The 19,249-nt window shown below is 44.7% G+C and overlaps 1 protein-coding gene across 2 annotated transcripts in view; it reads left to right on the top strand.

The window, feature by feature from the left end:
- Positions 1–19,021, top strand: part of TSPAN17 (tetraspanin 17) — a 33,309-nt gene extending 14,288 nt beyond the window's left edge. For both annotated transcript variants that reach the window (XM_083355720.1, XM_083355719.1), the window contains exons 7-9: positions 300–416; positions 2,156–2,185; positions 18,675–19,021. In XM_083355720.1, the coding sequence (XP_083211846.1) occupies positions 300–416; positions 2,156–2,185; positions 18,675–18,752 (225 nt within the window). In that variant the 3' untranslated portion in view covers positions 18,753–19,021. The remainder of the gene's footprint in view (positions 1–299; positions 417–2,155; positions 2,186–18,674) is intronic.
- Positions 19,022–19,249: the final 228 nt, after the last annotated feature.

The raw sequence follows: 19,249 nt of genomic DNA, 5'->3' as shown, positions 1-19,249 counted from the left end.
GTGCAAAGAACAAGATGGCTGTCTGTCCAGGAAAAAAGGCAGGGCTGGGAGAAGCATAAAAGAATGATCTGAATTTGAAGCAAGAGCACAGGTTCTGAAAAGGGTCTGCGTGGGAGTATTAGAATGCCACTGGTTGCAACAGAGCACGTGCATTTGGCCATAAGTTCAAGGGAAAGACCTTAATTAGGCTACCAAAAAATCTGCATTTTCTGAATTTGGGCCGAGGGGAGGTGATTACTGCAGTTTGTCCTGCTTTTAAGGCTCTTCATGTGCTCTTCTGTACCTTTTTTTTTTTGCAGGAGCTGGAGCAGCAGAGCTTCATTCATACTAAAGGATGTGCTGGTCAATTTGAGAAATGGCTCCAGGACAATCTCATTGTAGTGGCAGGGAGCTTTGTAGGTGTGGCACTTCTACAGGTATGAGCTTCCATGTTACTGAGAATTCCCTCTTCAAGTAACCCCTATGTGGACATACCATCCATCCACCCTTCCTTGATATGCAACTTTCCTGGGACCCCAGGCTGCAATTTCATCCATTGACCAGGAGAATGGCCAGACGTTATCAAATATACAATGATATTACAGAAGGACCAGTTTTGGGTGAGAGCAGGAAGTTTTTAGGTAGTAAATTGTTTCCATTGCTGTTTTTATGAACCTTCAAATCCCCCCCCAACCTCAAAATGATACTACTACCATACTATGGTGCCTAAGTTTGATAACTAGTTTTACCCTATTTAAAGCACTTTACTGGAGGATTAACTCTGTTCTCTTGGCAGTACTCTGACAATGCAGGTACTTAATCCAAATGAAATTCTATTGCACACTTGTTTGGGATGATGTAATATATTTTTTTCATTATTAGGTTATTATTAGGTTATTATAGAGCCTTGGTGGAGCAGTGGGCTAATGCCTCCTTAAGTAACACCAGCTGCCTGCAATTAGTGCAGGTTCGCATCCCACCAGGCTCAAGGTTGACTCAGCCTTCCATCCTTCCGAGGTAGGTAAAATGAGGACCCAGATTGTTGGGGGCAATTAAGCTGACTTTGTAATAATGCCGCTTGGGGTATGTATGAAAGCCCTAATAAGCAGGCATATACATAGAATGAAGGCTACTGCTAAGCTTGTAAGCTGCCCTGAGTCTTCAGAGAAGGGCGGGATATAAATGGAATTAAAATTAAAAAAAATAAAAATAAAATACTTTCTTACAATACCCCATTGCAATCAGATATGGACAGGGCCAGTTTTTGAGAAAGGTCAGTTGCATAGTTTTTATGTTCCATCCAGGTCATAATAGTGAATGCATGATACTAATGAAAATAGTAGTAATAGTACTAGTGTATTTTTTATCTCTCTTTCCATCAGTTTAACATGGAAAGCACATCTAATTCTCCTGCCTACTATTTTGTTTCAGAGTTAGTTTTGTGATGGCAGTGAGATTAGATCCAAGATGTGTGGATACAGTCATGAAACTTGCAAGAAGGTTCATTTCATAGGAATATGTTGATAAAGGAACTGGAAAGAATTGCAAGAGCTGCTTTTCAGTGGATAGCTAATAGTTGTATTAATTGCACATGCATAACTGTGACTTCGTCTTATAGCCTATTTGTGTTTGGGTGCAATCAAAAGTAGGGAGCTTCAAAGTAAACAAAACGGAGAGGATATCCGCATTCGTACATCTTTGTTCTATTCAGGTGACTGCAATTTGTACCCGATCCGTTCATTTCAATTGGATTACAAAGGAAAAAATCCTTGTTGAAGTCTAACCTATAATAACTAGGGGAACAGGTGCCGTAGATTACATTTCTATAATCATCAGGTTACAAGGAAAGAAACTTGAGTCCACATATTGAGGCTGCCTTTCTACAGCTTTGAGATGGGATGTTGCCCTTTCACTGACAGGGCAAAGCTGACCTGGCCTGTCTGTCACTTGCCCTGGAGTAGTAATGATTTGAGTGCTGTGAGCATGAGAGTGAAACAAATAGCTTCATGCTGCAGCATTTCATCGTTCAGAGGTGTTAAGACTGCATCCCCCAAACTTTCTGGCTGGAGGTTCTAGAACTGCAAATACTTCTGGAAGATTAGGAAGGTTGGGGTATTGGTTATATGTGTGCACAATAACAAGCATTTCACAAGCATGTCTTCAATTTGTATTTCAGATATTTGGTATCTGCCTGGCACAGAACCTAGTGAGTGACATCAATGCTGTGAAAGCCAATTGGTGACACCAGAATAGAGATTTTGCTGTCTCCTACAGATTCCCAGATCTCCTGAAGGACTGAAGCCTTCAAGCCACAATCACTGGGTGCTGCTAAGCCATCAACAAGCTCCTATTGGGGGTTGAGTGGGGGGTCACCAGTATTAATAACTGCCTGATGCCCTTCCATAGCTTTCTGTTCCTGACTGGGGCATATGTGTCATGTAAATAGTATTTATGTCAGGCTTCTGGAGAGTCCTTTGACCCACTGCAAAAACTGCAGAGTTAGAAGCATCTCTTATGCATATACCTAGCCAAGAAACAGCTCTGGATTTGTGTTGAGTGACCACAGGAGGCCCCTATTGATGAGTTAGCATGGCTCGTGGTTTCCACTGAAGAAGCTAGTGGAAATATCCTAATCCTGCTGCCTGGAGCAGCTTCATACTTGTACTCTGTCCTAGACCCCTACTTGAATTCTCTATACTCTACTCCCTATCTGCTCTGCTCTCCTACTTACCAGGGAGATTAAATTAGGGATCAACTCGAGACCGAGTTCCCTTGTTCAAATTAGAGTTGCATCTTATTTTGTGGATCATACTGTTGGTTTCTGCTGTTGTCCTAAGAGGTCAGAAACAAGCTGTCGGGAAGATGCTGTCATATCTCATTGGTGGCAGTAATCTTCACCCTTAATTTTTAAGGCTTCAGTTCTGGCACATGGGCATTCCAGTGGGAATAAAATGTGCCAGACAGAACCAAGCAGGTCAGTTCAATCCAACCCACCAAGAGTAAACCAATGGCAAACTAAAAATATTCTCGGATAGTTTAGAAGAACATTGCACTGTAACAGAAATGAATCTCTTCCGAGAATTTGATTGCACCGGTTTGTACATTATAGAATCTTACAAGTTACTTTAACTGAAAAGATAAATTTGGATATGTCTAATCAGCCCTTTATTTGTGTGATAAATGTGCAATCCTTTGTATGCAATATCTATTTCTCTGAAGGACCCACAAATTCTAGACCTCTTGAACCAAGTTTTGTCCGTGACTGGACATAATGCAACCTTTTGTTCCAGTAGTTGGCTCATAGCCTTGCAAAGTACTTGTGCTTCATGGAGTGGCACAATACTGAGAAAGATTTTGCACTGATACATCTTTCTGCACTGCTACAATGTAGTTTCTACTACTTCCTTTCTTTTTGACAGGAGTTTATCCTAATCTCCCTGGACTCTGTTGCTGGCAGGATTGTTCAAGTATGTTGCCCTACTCTTCCCCATAAAGTAATTGTTATCAAATATTTTGGGGGGATATTTTTTACCTTATTGAGCCAGGCTGACAATTCTGTTGAAAGTGGACCAATTTGATTTGGGACTAGTTTGTGTCATGGATGTGAATTAGATGCAGTGGTATTCTTATGGGGAGGCCAGGGGTTGAGTTCTGAATGAATTTTTAATCTCCCATTTTGTACTGGAACTTGCAGACTCATCTTCAGATGCCCCCAACCATGGCTTAAGCCTGCCCCAGTAACTGTTTTTATGTGATTTACCCTTGTGAAGTTGTTTCTGCATAATCGCCAGTGCGTAGCTGAAGCAGCTTAAATTTATCCTTAGTGTTCCAGTTCTAAAATAGGGCTTCCCCCTATTTTCCCAAGACAGTTTTTGCTACAGCAGAAACTGGATCACTTCAAATGTGGTTGCTGATGTTGTCAGGAAGGAGATCTGTCCAGCTTCAACCTGCTTCCTTCCTTCTGGCTGTTAGGAATTGCCCTCCATACCCTTTTAGCTGGTGCAGGAGGAGCTGGGCCTCTGCAGAGATATGTGAATGCACAATGCCCAACAGGTCCTTTTCTGTGGCGCTGATCAGGTTTTACATAGGATCGTCTGTACCCAAATCTAGAGCTTTTGAAAGAACTAGACCTGTGTTTGGAAAATGGGACTAGTATCTTCATGAGAAAGTGCTGGATCTGCATTGTACCAAAGGTCAATTGAATTGGGAAAGAATGGGATTCAGCCCTCTGGGTATTGCTGGTTCAGTCAGCAAATGAGCACATTACATGCTTTCTGTTGCATTTGTACATAAACTGCACTGCTTCCTCCCCAGAAAATTAGTAGAATTTTCAGTCTTTGGTGGGAAGGAGACAGTAGTGTTGTTTTGCGTTAGTGTACTTTTCTGCCAGGCCAGGGATTTGCAGATTGAACTGATTTGCAGAGGGTGGCTGTGCTCTAAAACCACTGCATGCTTTGACTGCAGTGGCGGCTTTTCTCCACGTGAGGATGCTCTTGGCTAGCATTCCTCCGCTTACAGTTTTACCTGAAAGGAAGACTTTCCTCCAAATAATGTACCTTCTAAATGGGGCGGATTCACTGAGCATTTGAAACAGATGACGTCTAATGTTTTCTGGGATGCGTGCTACAATTCGGGGTCACCTTTTTGTTAGAACTGCCTATGAGGTTCTGCTTCTGGGGTTTGTTTTTTCTGCTGAACCGCGGGGAAATGCACCCTAAGAGGGTGGCTGTGACTGCATGCATGCGAGGAGGGAGGGTGGTGGAAGGGGAAGGCTTAGCGGATTTCCATTTGCCCTGGGTCTCCTGTTTCCTGCCATCTCTGACAGCTGAAACCCGTGGGATAATGTACTTCGCACTAGCATCCTTTCCCTGCCCACAAAGGAAGAGAAAGCCATTATGAAGCTGTCAACATGTATGAAAGTGAAGCCCGCTGCATATGCAAAAGTTACAACCTATCTACAATATGTTAATGAGAGACCAAAGGATAACTTGCTAAGCAGATTTACTTTCACGTCTTCCACACTTGACTGTTGTAAACGTTCTTGGGCTTAGTAATAAGGGTGCACATGCATCCTTATTACTTTTAAACCCATTTGCATCTTGCTGGTTTTCTTTCTTCCTGTGTTTGGCTTGATAAGTCTTTTTTTCAGCTCAACTCTCTCACTTCCTTCATAGCCTCTTTCTGCTATTTGTTTTATAGTACGATACTAAAATTATTATCCCAAATTTGTAAAGAGTTTTTAAAACATAAATCCCCCTTTTATGACTGTAATGGGTGTTTCGAGTTGGGTGATCAGGCTTCCGCCATTCATGATTTTTGCAAGACTCAGGTTTGTGCATCCCTGATCTTAACTGCAGCATCCTTTTAGTTTGAAATGTTGCCAATCATACATTGGTTTAGTTTTATATATTTCCTTGGCAGAAGAAAGTCCAATTTTTAATTTAAAAATTATGTGTGATTATCTCATACTTTTTTCTACTGTCAAAACTTTTTTTTCTTAAATTTTCTTTTCCATCTGGGCTGCTAAATATTAACAGGTGACAATTGCAAGATTATAAGCAAAGTTTCAACTGATTTTATGTTAAACATGTTCAGATAATTTAAAAATAAAGCAAACAACTCCCCTGAAATAAAATAAATAACATCTATAGTAGCCGTTCTGCAGTTATGTTTATCAGATGACTTAATCAATGAAAATTTTATAAGAACAAGATAATTAATTGCAAAGGGGAAGTGTTTTTTTGTTACTGTTGGGGCAAAAGAAAGTTATTTTGTGTCACCATTTAAAATCAATATTTTTAACAGTATTGGTGTTTATGGACTAGAATGTGCTTGATTGAATGCAAAAGGTGTTGACACTGATGTATTTCTTTTGGATGTAGACTGAAAAAAACAAGTCAAATGCAAATAAAATATAAGCAGTCTGGAATGAAGGTTCAGTTTATGTACAAAAAGTGCAGTTATCTAGGGCAAAATCGGCAGCAGCAATGGGAAGTCATTTACCTGCTTATGTTATAATTGAATGAATAGATGGTACTATCAATAACTTCTTATATAAAGCCCTTTTTTACATCTCTGCCTAAAAGCAAGCAACGGTCGCTACCATACACTATAAAAAAAACAAATAAAATAAATAAAATACAAGCAGAATTAGGTAAAAAGTAAAAAAGATGAAACAACATAAATACGCATACAAAAATTCCAAGAGTGGAAATTTGGATGAGTTTTTTCTACCTGAAAAAAAAAGAAAGAAACATTGTGGGGAAATCTGTCATCTGGAAGCCCATCAAGAAAAAAATTGAATTATCCTTAGCATCACTTAGACCAGTGTTTTTCAACCACTGTTCCGCGGCACACTAGTGTGCTGCGAGATGTTGCCTGGTGTGCCGTGGGAAAAATTGAAAAGTAATTATAAAATACTTTCTTTGTGTTTATTTGATTCCTATTCAAGAGAATTACTTTATATATAGTCAATATAGGCACAGAGTTAAATTTTTTAACATTTTCTAATGGTGGAGTGCCTCGTGATTTTTTTCATGAAACAAGTGTGCCTTTGCCCAAAAAAGGTTGAAAAACACTGACTTAGACAATATAAATCAATAAGAAATAAATGCTTTTTAATTATTTGAATTCTCTTTAAAGGCAATTGTGAAGCTAAAATGTAATATTTTCTGGTAATATGCAATATCCAGACTGTAAATAGTTACCTAGTATTGATAATGCATTAATATTTCAGTCCAATATTTCAGGCAGCAGTTAGCACTAAACATATTTTGGAACAAATACCAAACAAACATGCAGTTTGTGTCTTGTGCACATGGAGGAGGTAAGTACAGCATTTGGGGTTACATTATTTCAAAATCCATAAATTTAAGTCCGCAAAAGATTGGGGTATAGTCTTTCCAGCCTTGTTAATTAATCTGTGAACCTGTTTCTACAGATAATGGTTTCAGCTGTCACGGTTAACCACCAAATGTAGTTTGGTAAAATCATTGAAATGAGGGCACAACATGTCCCTTGATGAATTACAGCACAGGTGTCCCCAAAACAAGAACTAAATCCAGTGTAGATCAGGTATAGTCTGAAATTTACTAATAGGTCTCTCGATTTGTAAAAAATACTATTGGCTCTCATCTACTTTTCCTCATACAGAAGACTATTTATTTTGGGTTTGGCAGGAATAATGGGGATGTTGGCAAGACACCAAATAATGGTGCTTGAGATTCTGTCAATCAGCAGGATGACTGCTGTTGCTACATTTAAAGCTCCACAGGGCCTGGGGCCTTTTTTTTTTTTTTGCAAGACCAGCTGTTTTTGAGGGCATCTGCACCTCCTACCAGGTCAGACAGGATAGATGTACTCCAGGTCTCTTCCCTTAAATTTTGCCACCTGGTGGGTTTGCAAAGACACACCTTTTTCTGTGGCTGCCTCAAACCTTCCTAACATCCCCCATCCTCTAAGATTTGGAGGGGCCGCACCCTACTAGGTTTCTGGCAGGCAATGAAGACCTTGTTCTTCACTCGGGCATTGGGTTAGGATAGAAATGAACCCAACAAAAGTAGAGGTCATGTGATGTTATGGCACGTTGATGGTATAGGTCAGGGGTGTCAAACTCAATTTCATTGAGGGCCGCATCAGCATTGCGGTTGCCCTCAAGGGGCCAGGTGGGCGTGGCCTACTGGGTGGGCGTGGCTAGAGTGCGTATGGCCTACTGGGTGGGTGTGGCCAGCTCTACATCATTCGCATCAAGGGTGCCTATGGGGGCCTGGGCAGGAGTGGGACAGATCTGGGGGTCTCTGGCAGAAGGAGGGTCTCTGGGCCAGGGCCAAGGCAGTGGGGACCGTTCCCTCACTGTTTCCAGGATGGCTTCGCGGGCCACATGAAACCACTTCACGGGCCAGATCCGGCCCCCGGGCCTTGTGTTTGACATGTCTGGTATAGGTGATGCTATTGCAGGGCTTGAGGGTTAGGGTTAGGGGTAATCCTCAATTTACCACCACCATTGAGCCCAAAATTTCTGTTGCTAAGTGAGACATTTGATAAGTGAGTTTTGCCCCATTTTACAACTTTTCTTCCCACATTCGTTAAGGGAATCAATGCAGGTGTTAGGTTAATCACATGGCTGTTAAGTGAATCTGGCTTCCGCCTGGGCTTCGCTTGTCAGAAGGGCACAAAAGGTGATCATATGAACACGTGACAGTGGAACCGTCATAAATGTGAGTCGGTTGCCAATCAGCTGAATTTTGGTGACATGCCATTGGAATGTTGGAAGTGTGAAAAATGGTCACTTTTTTCAGTGCCACTGTAACTTTGAACAGTCACTAAATGAACTGTTGTAAGTCGAGGACCACCTGTATTCTAGACTAATGGGATATTGTGAGAGGCTATCAAGCATATAGTAGATGACCATGTAGGTTTTCTAAATAAGTAAATAGCTTAAACAGAACCGCATGTGGTGGGGTGAAAGAAGTAGACCACTGCCGGTAAAGATTTTGGAAAGAATTCCAGAAGCCATGCTCTGCATGGATTTTTGTTCGATAGTTTTTCCAGTGGAATACTGGAAATAAATTTTGTAAAGAAGGGGGAAGACATAAAAAATGGAAACTCTTGGACCAGGACCAAATTTAATGTTTATGTATTTGTTTGGGTAGGGAAGCAGCTGTCCAAAACCCCCTACTATGTTTGAAAATGGGTCAGATCTGATGGAGAACGGTGGAGAAAAACATTCCGGAAAAAGAGACACCTAGCCAAGTGCCTCTCTTTGGGTGAGGCAGTTAACTGGTAGCATGAAATGCTGCTGACTGGTATATTCTATGCCCTCTCCCATTCACGTATTTATTTTATTTATATGGCCCTTTAGACATGTAACTCTGGCAAGCTACCAGTTTACCAGAGGGGAAAGGGGAAAAAGCCCAAGTCCAAAGAAATGTATAACAAAATGTGTAACTAAACAAGTCCAACATGGAAGGGGAAGAAAAAAATCAAATGCACCATGTACCAACTCACAAAAGAGATACATCTGTACTGGGATCATCTAACATCTTGACTCCAACATCTGGAGAAAAGCCAGCTGTTAGTGGCCTTCCAGGAATGCTCCAAGTGTTGGGGCCTGAATCTGAATCTCGGTAGGAAAGCTGAGCAGAAAGTAGACCTGTTTCCTCAATCTGATAAGATGATGCTGTTTACTACACTCCCAGGGATAGATGTTCCACAAGTAAACACGCTGTGCCATGAAGGGCTTTGTAATGAAATGTGAGAAAGATCTTGGGATATGGACGAAGGGATGCTACCAAGGTATCAGGGCAGCATGATCTTCAGCTACATCATTGGAAGGGCAAGAAGTTCAGAGGAGACCTCTCCTAGTTTTTCAGGCAATAAAGGAGATGGGGGAGGAATTATACTTTGAGACTTGAAAGGTGGATGTTGGCCTGATGGGGCAAACCAGATAAGAATCACAACCAGATGAGCTAACTCTACTCTCTTGTGATGCTACATTGACAGAATCTTATCTGACTGTTCCCTTGGTAGCATCTCTTTACCCAGTTTCCCAAGGCCTTTTCCATATTACATCATCAACTTTCACGAGCACAACCAATGGCGCCTATACTATAACCCAGCCAAAAGGGATCCAGGTAATCTGTTTCTTCCAGGTCCCTTCAAGCTGTGCACCTACCACCTTCTCAGCAACCTCAGCAATACTTAGTGAGCATGCCCAAGATGGCGGACGTGCTAGGCTGAGCTCTGTGAGCTTCAGCTGTTAGGCGTCCCTTAGGAGCCCCTCAGAGGTGCCTTTTGTGCCCTCTGTGTTAGGGGCTAAGAGCGGCAGACAACGGGGCTGTCCGTCTGCCATTCTTGGCGGCGGCGGCCGTTTTTGGCGGCGGCGGCGGTGTTCTCAGCGGTGGTGTTTCTCCGGCAGCGGCAGCGGTTCCGGCGGCGGTGCGGTCCTCCGTTTCCTCCGGTCCTTCGTTTGTTTGCTCCGTTTGCTCTGGGAGGCTCAGCGTTTGCTCCGGGAGGCTCGGCATCCTCAGCGGCCTCGGCAGCCCTCGGAGGGGCTTCGGGTGAGCCGGTGAAGCCCGGTGAAGCCCGGTGAAGCCCAGCAGAGTTTGGTCGGATCGGAGGAGCCCGGAAGAGCTGTGCTCTGGGCTCTGTGTAGCACCTATTACTAGCTAAGCGGTGCCGATGGAGCCCGGCAGAGCCTGGAAGAGTCTAGAAGGCTCCGAGGAGCCGCGTTCTGAAAGGCTGTGCTCTGGAAGGCCCCAACCAGTTGATGTTTGGGGCCCATGGAGTTGCGGCTGCGAACAAAGCCTGGAATGGTGGAGCGGCGGAGGAATTGCGGTGGCGTCTGGAGCGGCTGGTGTGGAGGTGAGCTGGAGTGCTGTGGCCGCTCAGACGTGGAGACCTGCGGCCCAGTGGCGGAGTGTGGCTGGTCTGTGTCGCGGACAGTTAGGCGATACAGACTACTTTTATGTCGCTCATACCCTGGGAGACCGGTGGAATGGAATTTGCGGCCTAGCGGAAGATCGGCGGGGATTTTGGTTTCTTCCCTGTTTGCCTACTTATTGCCTGACCCTCTTATTGCCTGACCCTCTCCTCCCACGAAGAAGATCATTAGCAGCCGGGATTTTGCTACCTTATGGCCTATCAGGCTTTTTGCCTTGGATGAACAGCTGCCTAACTCTCTTGTCTGCTGTGCCCCCAAAGGATTCAAAGGGACCTGGGTATAAAGCCATGGTGCGAGAGTGGCTTAGACTTACATCTGCTGTCCCCTAGAGGTGAGAGATCTATGGGGTATGCCCTACCCTGGGTGTGTGCTCCAGACCACCCCCGGGATCAGAGCTGCGACCGTCGTGAGAGAATGGTGGTTGGCCTGTTCTGGGGGCTCACCCAGCTTGAGTGGCAGTGGAGCTGGGTTGATGGTCTGGACACCCACTTACCCTCTGTCTTAGATCCTCCTGACTAATTAATTATGGGACTGCCTTCCCCTGGACTTGCTCGGACAATTATGCCTCACCTTTGTTACACCAGCACGGACTTGTTCGCCCTCAGGGGTGTCCCCCTTCCTGGGTGCCTTTCTTTCCACTTCTAATCTTGATGAAGGGCCCGATTGTTGGGACCCTGAGAGATGGCTGGGCAGGGGCAGGGGCCTCCGGTACAAATTTAATAAGAGGCCCCTGGTTAGTTTTTTAGTCAATTTTTTTGTGGGGTTAGGGAGGGGGGTGGGAATCTTTCATGGTTGTTTGGAAATGGGGGGTAGTCCATCAACCGTTGTTCAGGCCAGGTCCAGGATCGATCGCGTAGGTGGGGAGCGGGGGTCGGTTGCCTCCAGAGCTCTGGAGCGGGTCGTGGGATTACCTATTCCCACGATGTTAGGGAATGGCAGCAGGTGTACGAACAGAGGGCCGTATCAACATCCGGGAGGGCATCTCCGCTATTTACAAGCGGTGAGGCGCTCCGACCCTCTGCTTTCGCCCCGAGGTCCTGGGAGCGAGGATGTGCAGACACCTGAGCTCCGGCTGGTGTTCTTGAACACCAGGTCCGTTGTTAATAAGGCTCCTCTCGTCCAGGATCTGGTTGAGGGTGAGCATGCGGACCTGGCTTGCATCACGGAGACTTGGCTGGGCCCAGAGGGTGGTATCCCTCTGGTTGATCTTTGCCCACCAGGTTTCTGGGTGCTACACCGGCCTCGGGCTCAGGGTAGGGGCGGGGGAGTGGCGGTAGTTATGAGGGAGACCTTGTGTCCGCGGAAGGCCACCGTTCTCCAGATAGTCGTGTGTGAGTCTCTCCTGAGATATGGTCCTAGGGCGCAGTTGGGCTTGCTGCTGGTGTACCTTTTACCTAGTCTCGCAGCAGCAGCCCTGCCTGAGCTTCTCGACATCCTCTCGGGGTTGGTGATTGAGTTCCCCAAACATAGTTTTGGGTGACTTCAATCTACCATCCCTGGGAGGATCATCTGAGTTAGCTCGGGAGTTCATGGCTTCCATGACGGCCATGGACCTGATGCAAGTAATTCATGGACCGCCTCATGTGGCAGGCCATACCCTTGACTTGGTTTTTCTATCTAGACGGTGCTTAGATGATCTTGGTGGGGGCTCCCCAATTGTTATGCCCCTGTCATGGACCGATCATTATCTCCTGCGGCTGGTCTTCCATTTTGCCACTCCCCGCTGTGGGTGTGTGGAGCCAACTAGATGGTTCCGCCCCAGGCGCTTAATGGACCCTGATATGTTCCAGGCAGCGCTGGGGTCCCCACCTGCCTCCGTTGCTCACAACTCGGTGGATGCCTTAGTGGAAGCCTGGGAAAGGGCAGCCATGGAGGCACTTGACCGAGTTGTACCCTTGCGGCCCCTGACCCGGTGCATATCCCAGCGGGCTCCATGGTTTTCCGTGGAGCTCCGGGAGATGAAGCGTTGGAGACGGGGCCTAGAGAGCTGTTGGAGATCCAGCCGATCCAAATCCGACCAATTGTGACTAAGAACCTATATTAGGTCTTATCTCGCAGCGATAAGGGCGGCGAGGTCTAATCACTTCGCTACCCTTATCGCGTCCGCAGATAACCGCCCGGCCGCCCTGTTTAGGGTGACCCGCTCCCTCCTTAATCAGGAGGTGAGGGAGGAACCCTTGCAGGGTCGTGCTGAGGAGTTTAGTCAACATCTGTCGGACAAAATCGCTCGGATTCAGACCGGTTTGGACTCCGACTGGGCAGAGTCTGACGATCAGGACATGGGTGGTCTTGTCGATGTTATCTGGGAGGAGTTTGATCCTGTGAGTCCGGAGGAAGTGGACAGGATTATGGCGAGGTTGAGCTCCACCACATGTTTATTGGACCCGTGCCCTTCCTGGCTGGTTTATGCAGCTCGGGAGGGGACACGAGCTGGTTCCAGGCGGTTATATCTGCGTCTTTGGGTGAGGGCAGTTTCTCCGCCATCTTGAAGGAGGCGGTGGTGAGACCTCTCCTCAAGAAACCTGCCTTGGACCCAGCTGTGTTAAATAACTTTCGTCCGGCAAGAAAGCGAAGGTTGTTGAGAGTGTGGTGGCGCATCAGCTCCCTCTGGTTCTGGATGAAGCGGATTATCTAGACCCGTACCAATCGGGTTTCAGACCCGGGTACAGCACGGAGACGGCATTGGTCGCTCTGGTGAATGATCTCTGGAGGGCCCGGGACAGGGGATATTCCTCTGTCCTGGTCCTATTAGACCTCTCAGCGGCTTTCGATACCATCGACCATGGTATCCTGCTGCGGCGTCTCAGGGGATTGGGAGTGGGAGGCACGGTTTTTCAGTGGTTCTTCTCCTATCTCCTGGGACATTCGCAGTCGGTGTTGGCAGGGGGGCAGAGGTCAACCTCGAGGCCTCTCGCTTGTGGAGTTCCTCGGGTCAGTCCGCTCGCCTCTCCTGTTCAACATCTAATTGAAACCGCTGGGTGAGATCATTCGTGGTTTTGGAGTTGGGTATCATCAGTATGCTGATGATACCCAGCTTTTTATTTCGATCCCAAACCACCCCAGTGATGCCCTCAACGTGATGTCCCGTTGCCTGGAAGCAGTTCGGGTCTGGATGGGGAGGAACAGGCTTCAACTCAACCCTGACAAGACTGAGTGGCTGTGCATACCGGCATCTCGGGATACTCAGAATATTCCATCTCTTTCTATGGGGGGTGAGCTATTACCCCCTGTAGATAGGGCTCGCAACTTGGGAGTCCTCCTAGATTCACAGCTTTCTTTGGAAGACCACATAATAACTGTGACTAGGGGGGCCTTCGCCCAGGTTCGCCTGGTGCACCAGTTGCGGCCCTATCTAGACCGGGATGCCCTGCGTACGGTCACTCATGCGCTCGTGACCTCTCGTTTAGACTACTGCAACGCTCTCTACATGGGGCTGCCCTTGAGGACCACTCGGAGGCTCCAACTGGTACAGAATGCAGCCGCAAGAGTTGTGTTGGGAGTCTCCTGATACTCCCATGTTACACCTCTGCTCCGTGAGCTGCATTGGCTCCCAGTTGTCTTCCGGGTGAGATTCAAGGTTCTGGTAATGGTTTTCAAGGCCCTACATGGCAAGTGTCCAGAGTACCTTAGGGATCACCTGCTGCCGGCGTCAACTTCCGTCCGCCCTGTGCGTTCCCACAGACAGGGCCTCCTCAGGGTGCCACTGGTCAGAGAATGTCGTCTGGTGGCCCCTAGGGGGAGGTCCTTCTCTGTGGGCGCCCCGGATTTATGGAATCGTTTGCCGGTTGAGCTCCGGATGGCCCCCGACCTTCGTTCCTTCCGACGCGATCTGAAGACTTATTTGTTCGAACAAGCCGGCCTGGCCTGATGGGGGATGGGTTTGGATTTTATTGTCGTTTTAAATGTATTTTAACCTATTGTTGTAACTTAGGCATCTCGTTTAATTCTTTCTTAATTTTTGTATTTTTGTACTTTTATATGTTTGCCCTGTTCACCGCCCTGAGTCCTTCAGGAGAAGGGCGGTATACAAATAAAATTATATAATATATAATAATAAATTATAATAACCTGCTGTAAATGGAGAAGTTGGATAAAAATTGTCCAATACTATTGTGTCTAAGGAAGGCTTCTCGAGATGACAGACCATTGCTACCTTAATTGCAGGGAGAAGCATCCCTCTCACAAGTATTTATTATCACTTGGGCCCAAGTACATGCCACCTCCTGGCTGGCTTTGATCAACCAGGAGTGATATGAGCTTACAACAGGTGGCAGAACTCATAGCCCCAGGGAGCCCATATGCTTAGCAATAGCTGGCTGGAATTCATCCCAGATAACCTTGCAACGCTACGTCTCAATCACCTCTATAGGATCTGCCCAGATAAGAGTCCATCTCTGAGCAGATGCAAGCAACTTAGTTGAATAATTGTCTGGAGTAGTCCTTGCTGAAACCTTGCAAGGCTCCCTTGTCCCCTGTTTATAGAAGGGAATCTGGTTACCAAAAATAGGATTGCAGCCTGGCTGTCTGTAGACCCCCAAAAGATTCAAAAAGTCAGCCTACAGTATTTCATCAGAAAAGTCCTAATAAATGCTTGTACCTGTGCTTGGTTAGAGTAACTCTTTATCTTCCTCTGGTGCTAGAGGTGCTTCCTGTGATATTTCAACTCCTTAAGTTCCTTAGAAAACTGAGAAGCTCTACAATTATAGAGAATCTACACAGTACTGGCCTGATCCAAGGCTGTTGTCACCTACTCATTTCAGGCAACCACTAAGGCCTAGGCTGGAGTGTGCAACCAAGCTTAAGTTCCTTCTGAAAGTCTATTGGGTCCATCAGTCACCTGGGGCTGTGCAATCAAATCTGTCCTCTGCCCTCTTGCACCCAAACAGCTTTCAATAATGAATACCAGTTCCTCTCATTTAAGACACAGATGGGGACTTATAATAAGCTAACCTTGTATTAAGTAGCAACAGAGAGAGAACTGGGCCATTGCAGTTGAAAGACCAGATCTTGGGGCTGAGCACAGGCATGTGGAATGCAGTACTGGTCCAGAATAGGACCTATGCTACCCACTACCTGCTTCTCGGTGCATGCAGATGCACAAACACACTCTAGGATCATTACCAGTAAAAACAAAATTGGATAGAATTGCAGAGGTCATGTTATATATATATTCTTTACCTTGTTTCTAAATGTGAGCCATTGAGATGACCATTGAGCAAACTAATGAAAAAAGGAATAGCTCCTACATCTCCCACCCCTTTATATAGACACAGATCTTCTGTGCCTATGAAAGCACTCGTATTTTTCTGATTACTTTCCCTTCCTAGAGGTCAGTGCTTCTAGTACCAAAGAGAATTGCATTCTGTTTTAATTCAAGTGGATATATACAGTATTCTAACATCTCCGACCACCTGATTTTCCCAAGGAGTGCCATCTCCTTTTGATACGTTGCAGATGGTATTTAGATGAGCATGAAAGGCATTTGCTGCTGTTGGGAATTCAGGATAATGGCTTTTGCATGCGCATGCTGGATCTCCCTGGAGAATATCACTCAGTGGTCGATAAATGCATTACATGTATGAAGTGCCAGGCCTGTCCCCCGTGTCCCCACTTATCAGATTTTGAAGACAAAGCTGCAAAGAACCATTGACAGGGCCTCTGGGGAACTGCTGCCAGCCCTGATTGATTGATCCACTTGACTTAATATAATCATTCTGAGTTAATATAAGGCAGTGTCTTCTTTCTTTTAATCCCATCTTCTATTATAGAACATCTCTTCCCTCCCTTGGCATCTCTTTACGTCAAATGTAAGCACTAAAAACCAGGATATTAAAAACAGAAACAAAAAATGCTGCTAGTCCTGCTGTTAAGCAGATGAGCTAGTTATTGGTGTGTGTGTGTGGGGGGGAGAGAGGCAACAAATATTAAGAGATGAGGAATGCCCACCTTCTAGACTTTTACACTAGAGCAGGGGTGTCAAACTGCCGGCCTGCGGGCTGGATGCGTCACGCCGAAACCACGCCCACCCCATTGCTAGCAATGGGGAAAAAGTCAAAATACGCTGTGACACGCCATGTGACGTTGCGAGTTTTACACCTTGCTCTAGAATGTGCCCACATTCCTCTAAATATGGCCTCACAAAGCCTTCAGCATCATCCCCTGAAAAATTTCCATTAAATCATATATTAATAAGATCAAAGGAGAAAATTATTAGTTCTGTGAGTAAGAGTCATACCAAGTACTATATTTATCCAGGGGAGGATGTTCCCCGATTTAAATTAATTATCTCCCAAGAGAGTTAACTGAAAAACAATATATACATAGAGGGAAAAATCCTGTGTGCTACCCAGTTTTTCCAGCCTATCCTTTTAGGATTGCCAAATTCAACTGAAAATAGTCTGGAGATTTTCAACACCCAATAAATGTGTAAATTTTTCTGCACACATATTTGCCTGCTTATCAGACAAACAGTTCCTTCCTAGCAGCAGCTAACCTTCAAATGCACCACACTTTGAAAAGTGATGTCTGCGTTAGGGAAATACCTGGTGTTAATTGACATTTAAATCAAATTTAGTTTTCATCAGGCTCCTGCTCGCAGGGACCTCCCTGACATGTTATTCAAAGGTAAAATGTGACCTTTGACAGGAAGAAGATTTGGTCTCCTGAAGACTAAGAAAAAAAATGTTTTAACTGGAAACTGGTAAGATCTGCAAAAGAGAAGATCACTGCAAATGATCTGCTGAAAAGTTAACACTACAGTAGTTATCCACAGGTCCACAGCACAGGATTGCTTATATGTAGATGAGAATGGTCAGAAGGAAATCTATTCTCCAATTTTACAAAAGTCACATAAGATATGCAAAAGAGAGCTTTGACAAGCCTAGAATATTTTGGAACTATGGACTTTGGGCTAATGAGGAAACAAAAATTGATTTGTTCAGCCACAAACATTATGATACATTTGGAGCAAAAGGAAGGTGCCTTTGAGGAAAATAACACCTTGCCAATCATTAAGCATGGGGGTGGCTCTATTGTGCTTAAGAATTGTGTGGCAGTCAATACCACAGGAAATATTATGTGGGTGGAAGAGAAAATGAATTCAACTAAGTATTAACACGCTCAGGAATCAGTCCCACACACCCCACCACTACCCTTGCAACATTTGAACAGCTCTAACCTTGTTTGTCCTTCAAGACAGCCCTAAAGACTTGGCTTTTCCGTAGGCCCTTGGCTAGTATAGGGCATGTATCCACTATGGAAGTAATGTCATTTCCCACCCTCTTCCTAATATGACTGACTCTTATCTGTACTTTTAATGCATTCATTTTTTTCTGCTTCAGAAATTAGAAATAGATTAAAATGTCCCAGAGTCAGTGAGTAATTTGAATATTAAAGAAGATTGGATGTTTCATCAAGACAATGATCCAAAAAAATTACTTCTGAATCAACCATGAAATACTTACAGGAACTTTAGAATGGTCTTCACGTCCTCCCAACTTGAATCTTATTTAAAATCTGTGAGAAGTTCCTTAAACATGCAATGCCTGCCAGGGACCTCAATATTTTTGAGCTAGAAGAGTTCTGCAAGGAAGAGTGGGGGGAGGGGGAATCCAGAAATAATATTAACTGGATCCAGGAAATGTTGGGAAAGTGTTATTTCCACCAAAGGAGGTGTTCCAAAGGATGGAAAGAGGTCCAATCATCTTCACCTGCCATAATTACTGTTATTTTATTTCAAAACTGTATCCATAAATACTAAGTATGTTTCTACATTTGCAGAAAGATGTCATGTTTAGCTTTGTACCAGGTAGGGATTGTGTCGTCTTAATGAGTCATTGAAACATTTGAGCAGGGTACCTACACTTTTCTGTGGAATTGTACAAGCCAGTGGTTAGCTACAGCCCTGATTCTGAACCCTGGAGCTCTTTTGTGCAGTTAGAAGAGAAATCTTCCTCGCGCCATGTTGGGATTACAGTGTCCTGCTAAATCTGACAGTATGAGCCAAGCAATTCAACTCCGTCTCATGGCAACAGCTTTTAACCACCCTTTTTATAGATATGAACCTTCGCTTGTGTTCCTTACAATTTCAAAGACTATAATTATTTTCATAATCTTAGTTCTGTTTGCCACATCATATTCGTTGCCTTGAAACCTGAACGTTGTTGTGTTTTGGAACTGAAATAGTACATCCTGCAGTATTCTAAAACAGCTGTCATGCACTGCCTAAGCATTTGCATTGGTTTTTTTTTTGCAGATATCCATGCTACAATCAAAGGGAGACATTACTAGCAAAAGCCCCGGACTCCTTTTTTGTTTGTGTTGTCACTGCTGAGAAAGGAAGAACAATAGGTGTAGTTGAGAGAGGGAGACTTTTGAACTGGACCCCAGAGCTGCATAATATTGTCAGGAGAAAGATTACATCAGTAAAACCTAAGAAAAACTGGAGTGTAGTTTAAGAGAAGCTCAAAGATGTGTGTTTGATTAGTGCTAAATTTAATGGAGACAATTTGTACGTTACTAAATCTCTCCTGTCTTTTTATATATTTGTACTTTCAATTAGCCCGAATTATGCATTGTACTGGAACAATTTTTTTAATCAAGTTAGCTCAAATCTGCTGACTTAAAGAATGCATTAAAAAAAATCCTCAACCCATTACTTCTGTGGAACTGAAATTTTTACACTGTTCACATCACTTTTATTTGAAAATTTCTGCCCATTGCAACATCCCCACAGTCATCTGATTATGATTTCTCTGCCAGCTTCCCACAAGTGAAATGAAAGAGGAAGCGGGCTGGAAGTCGAAGTCACTCCTGCTCCTGGTGCATTAG

The sequence above is a fragment of the Vipera ursinii genome (genome assembly GCF_947247035.1).
Source record: "Vipera ursinii genome assembly, chromosome: 2".
Classification (NCBI taxonomy): Eukaryota; Metazoa; Chordata; class Lepidosauria; order Squamata; family Viperidae; genus Vipera; species Vipera ursinii.
This window is presented reverse-complemented; position numbering and strand designations above follow the sequence as displayed.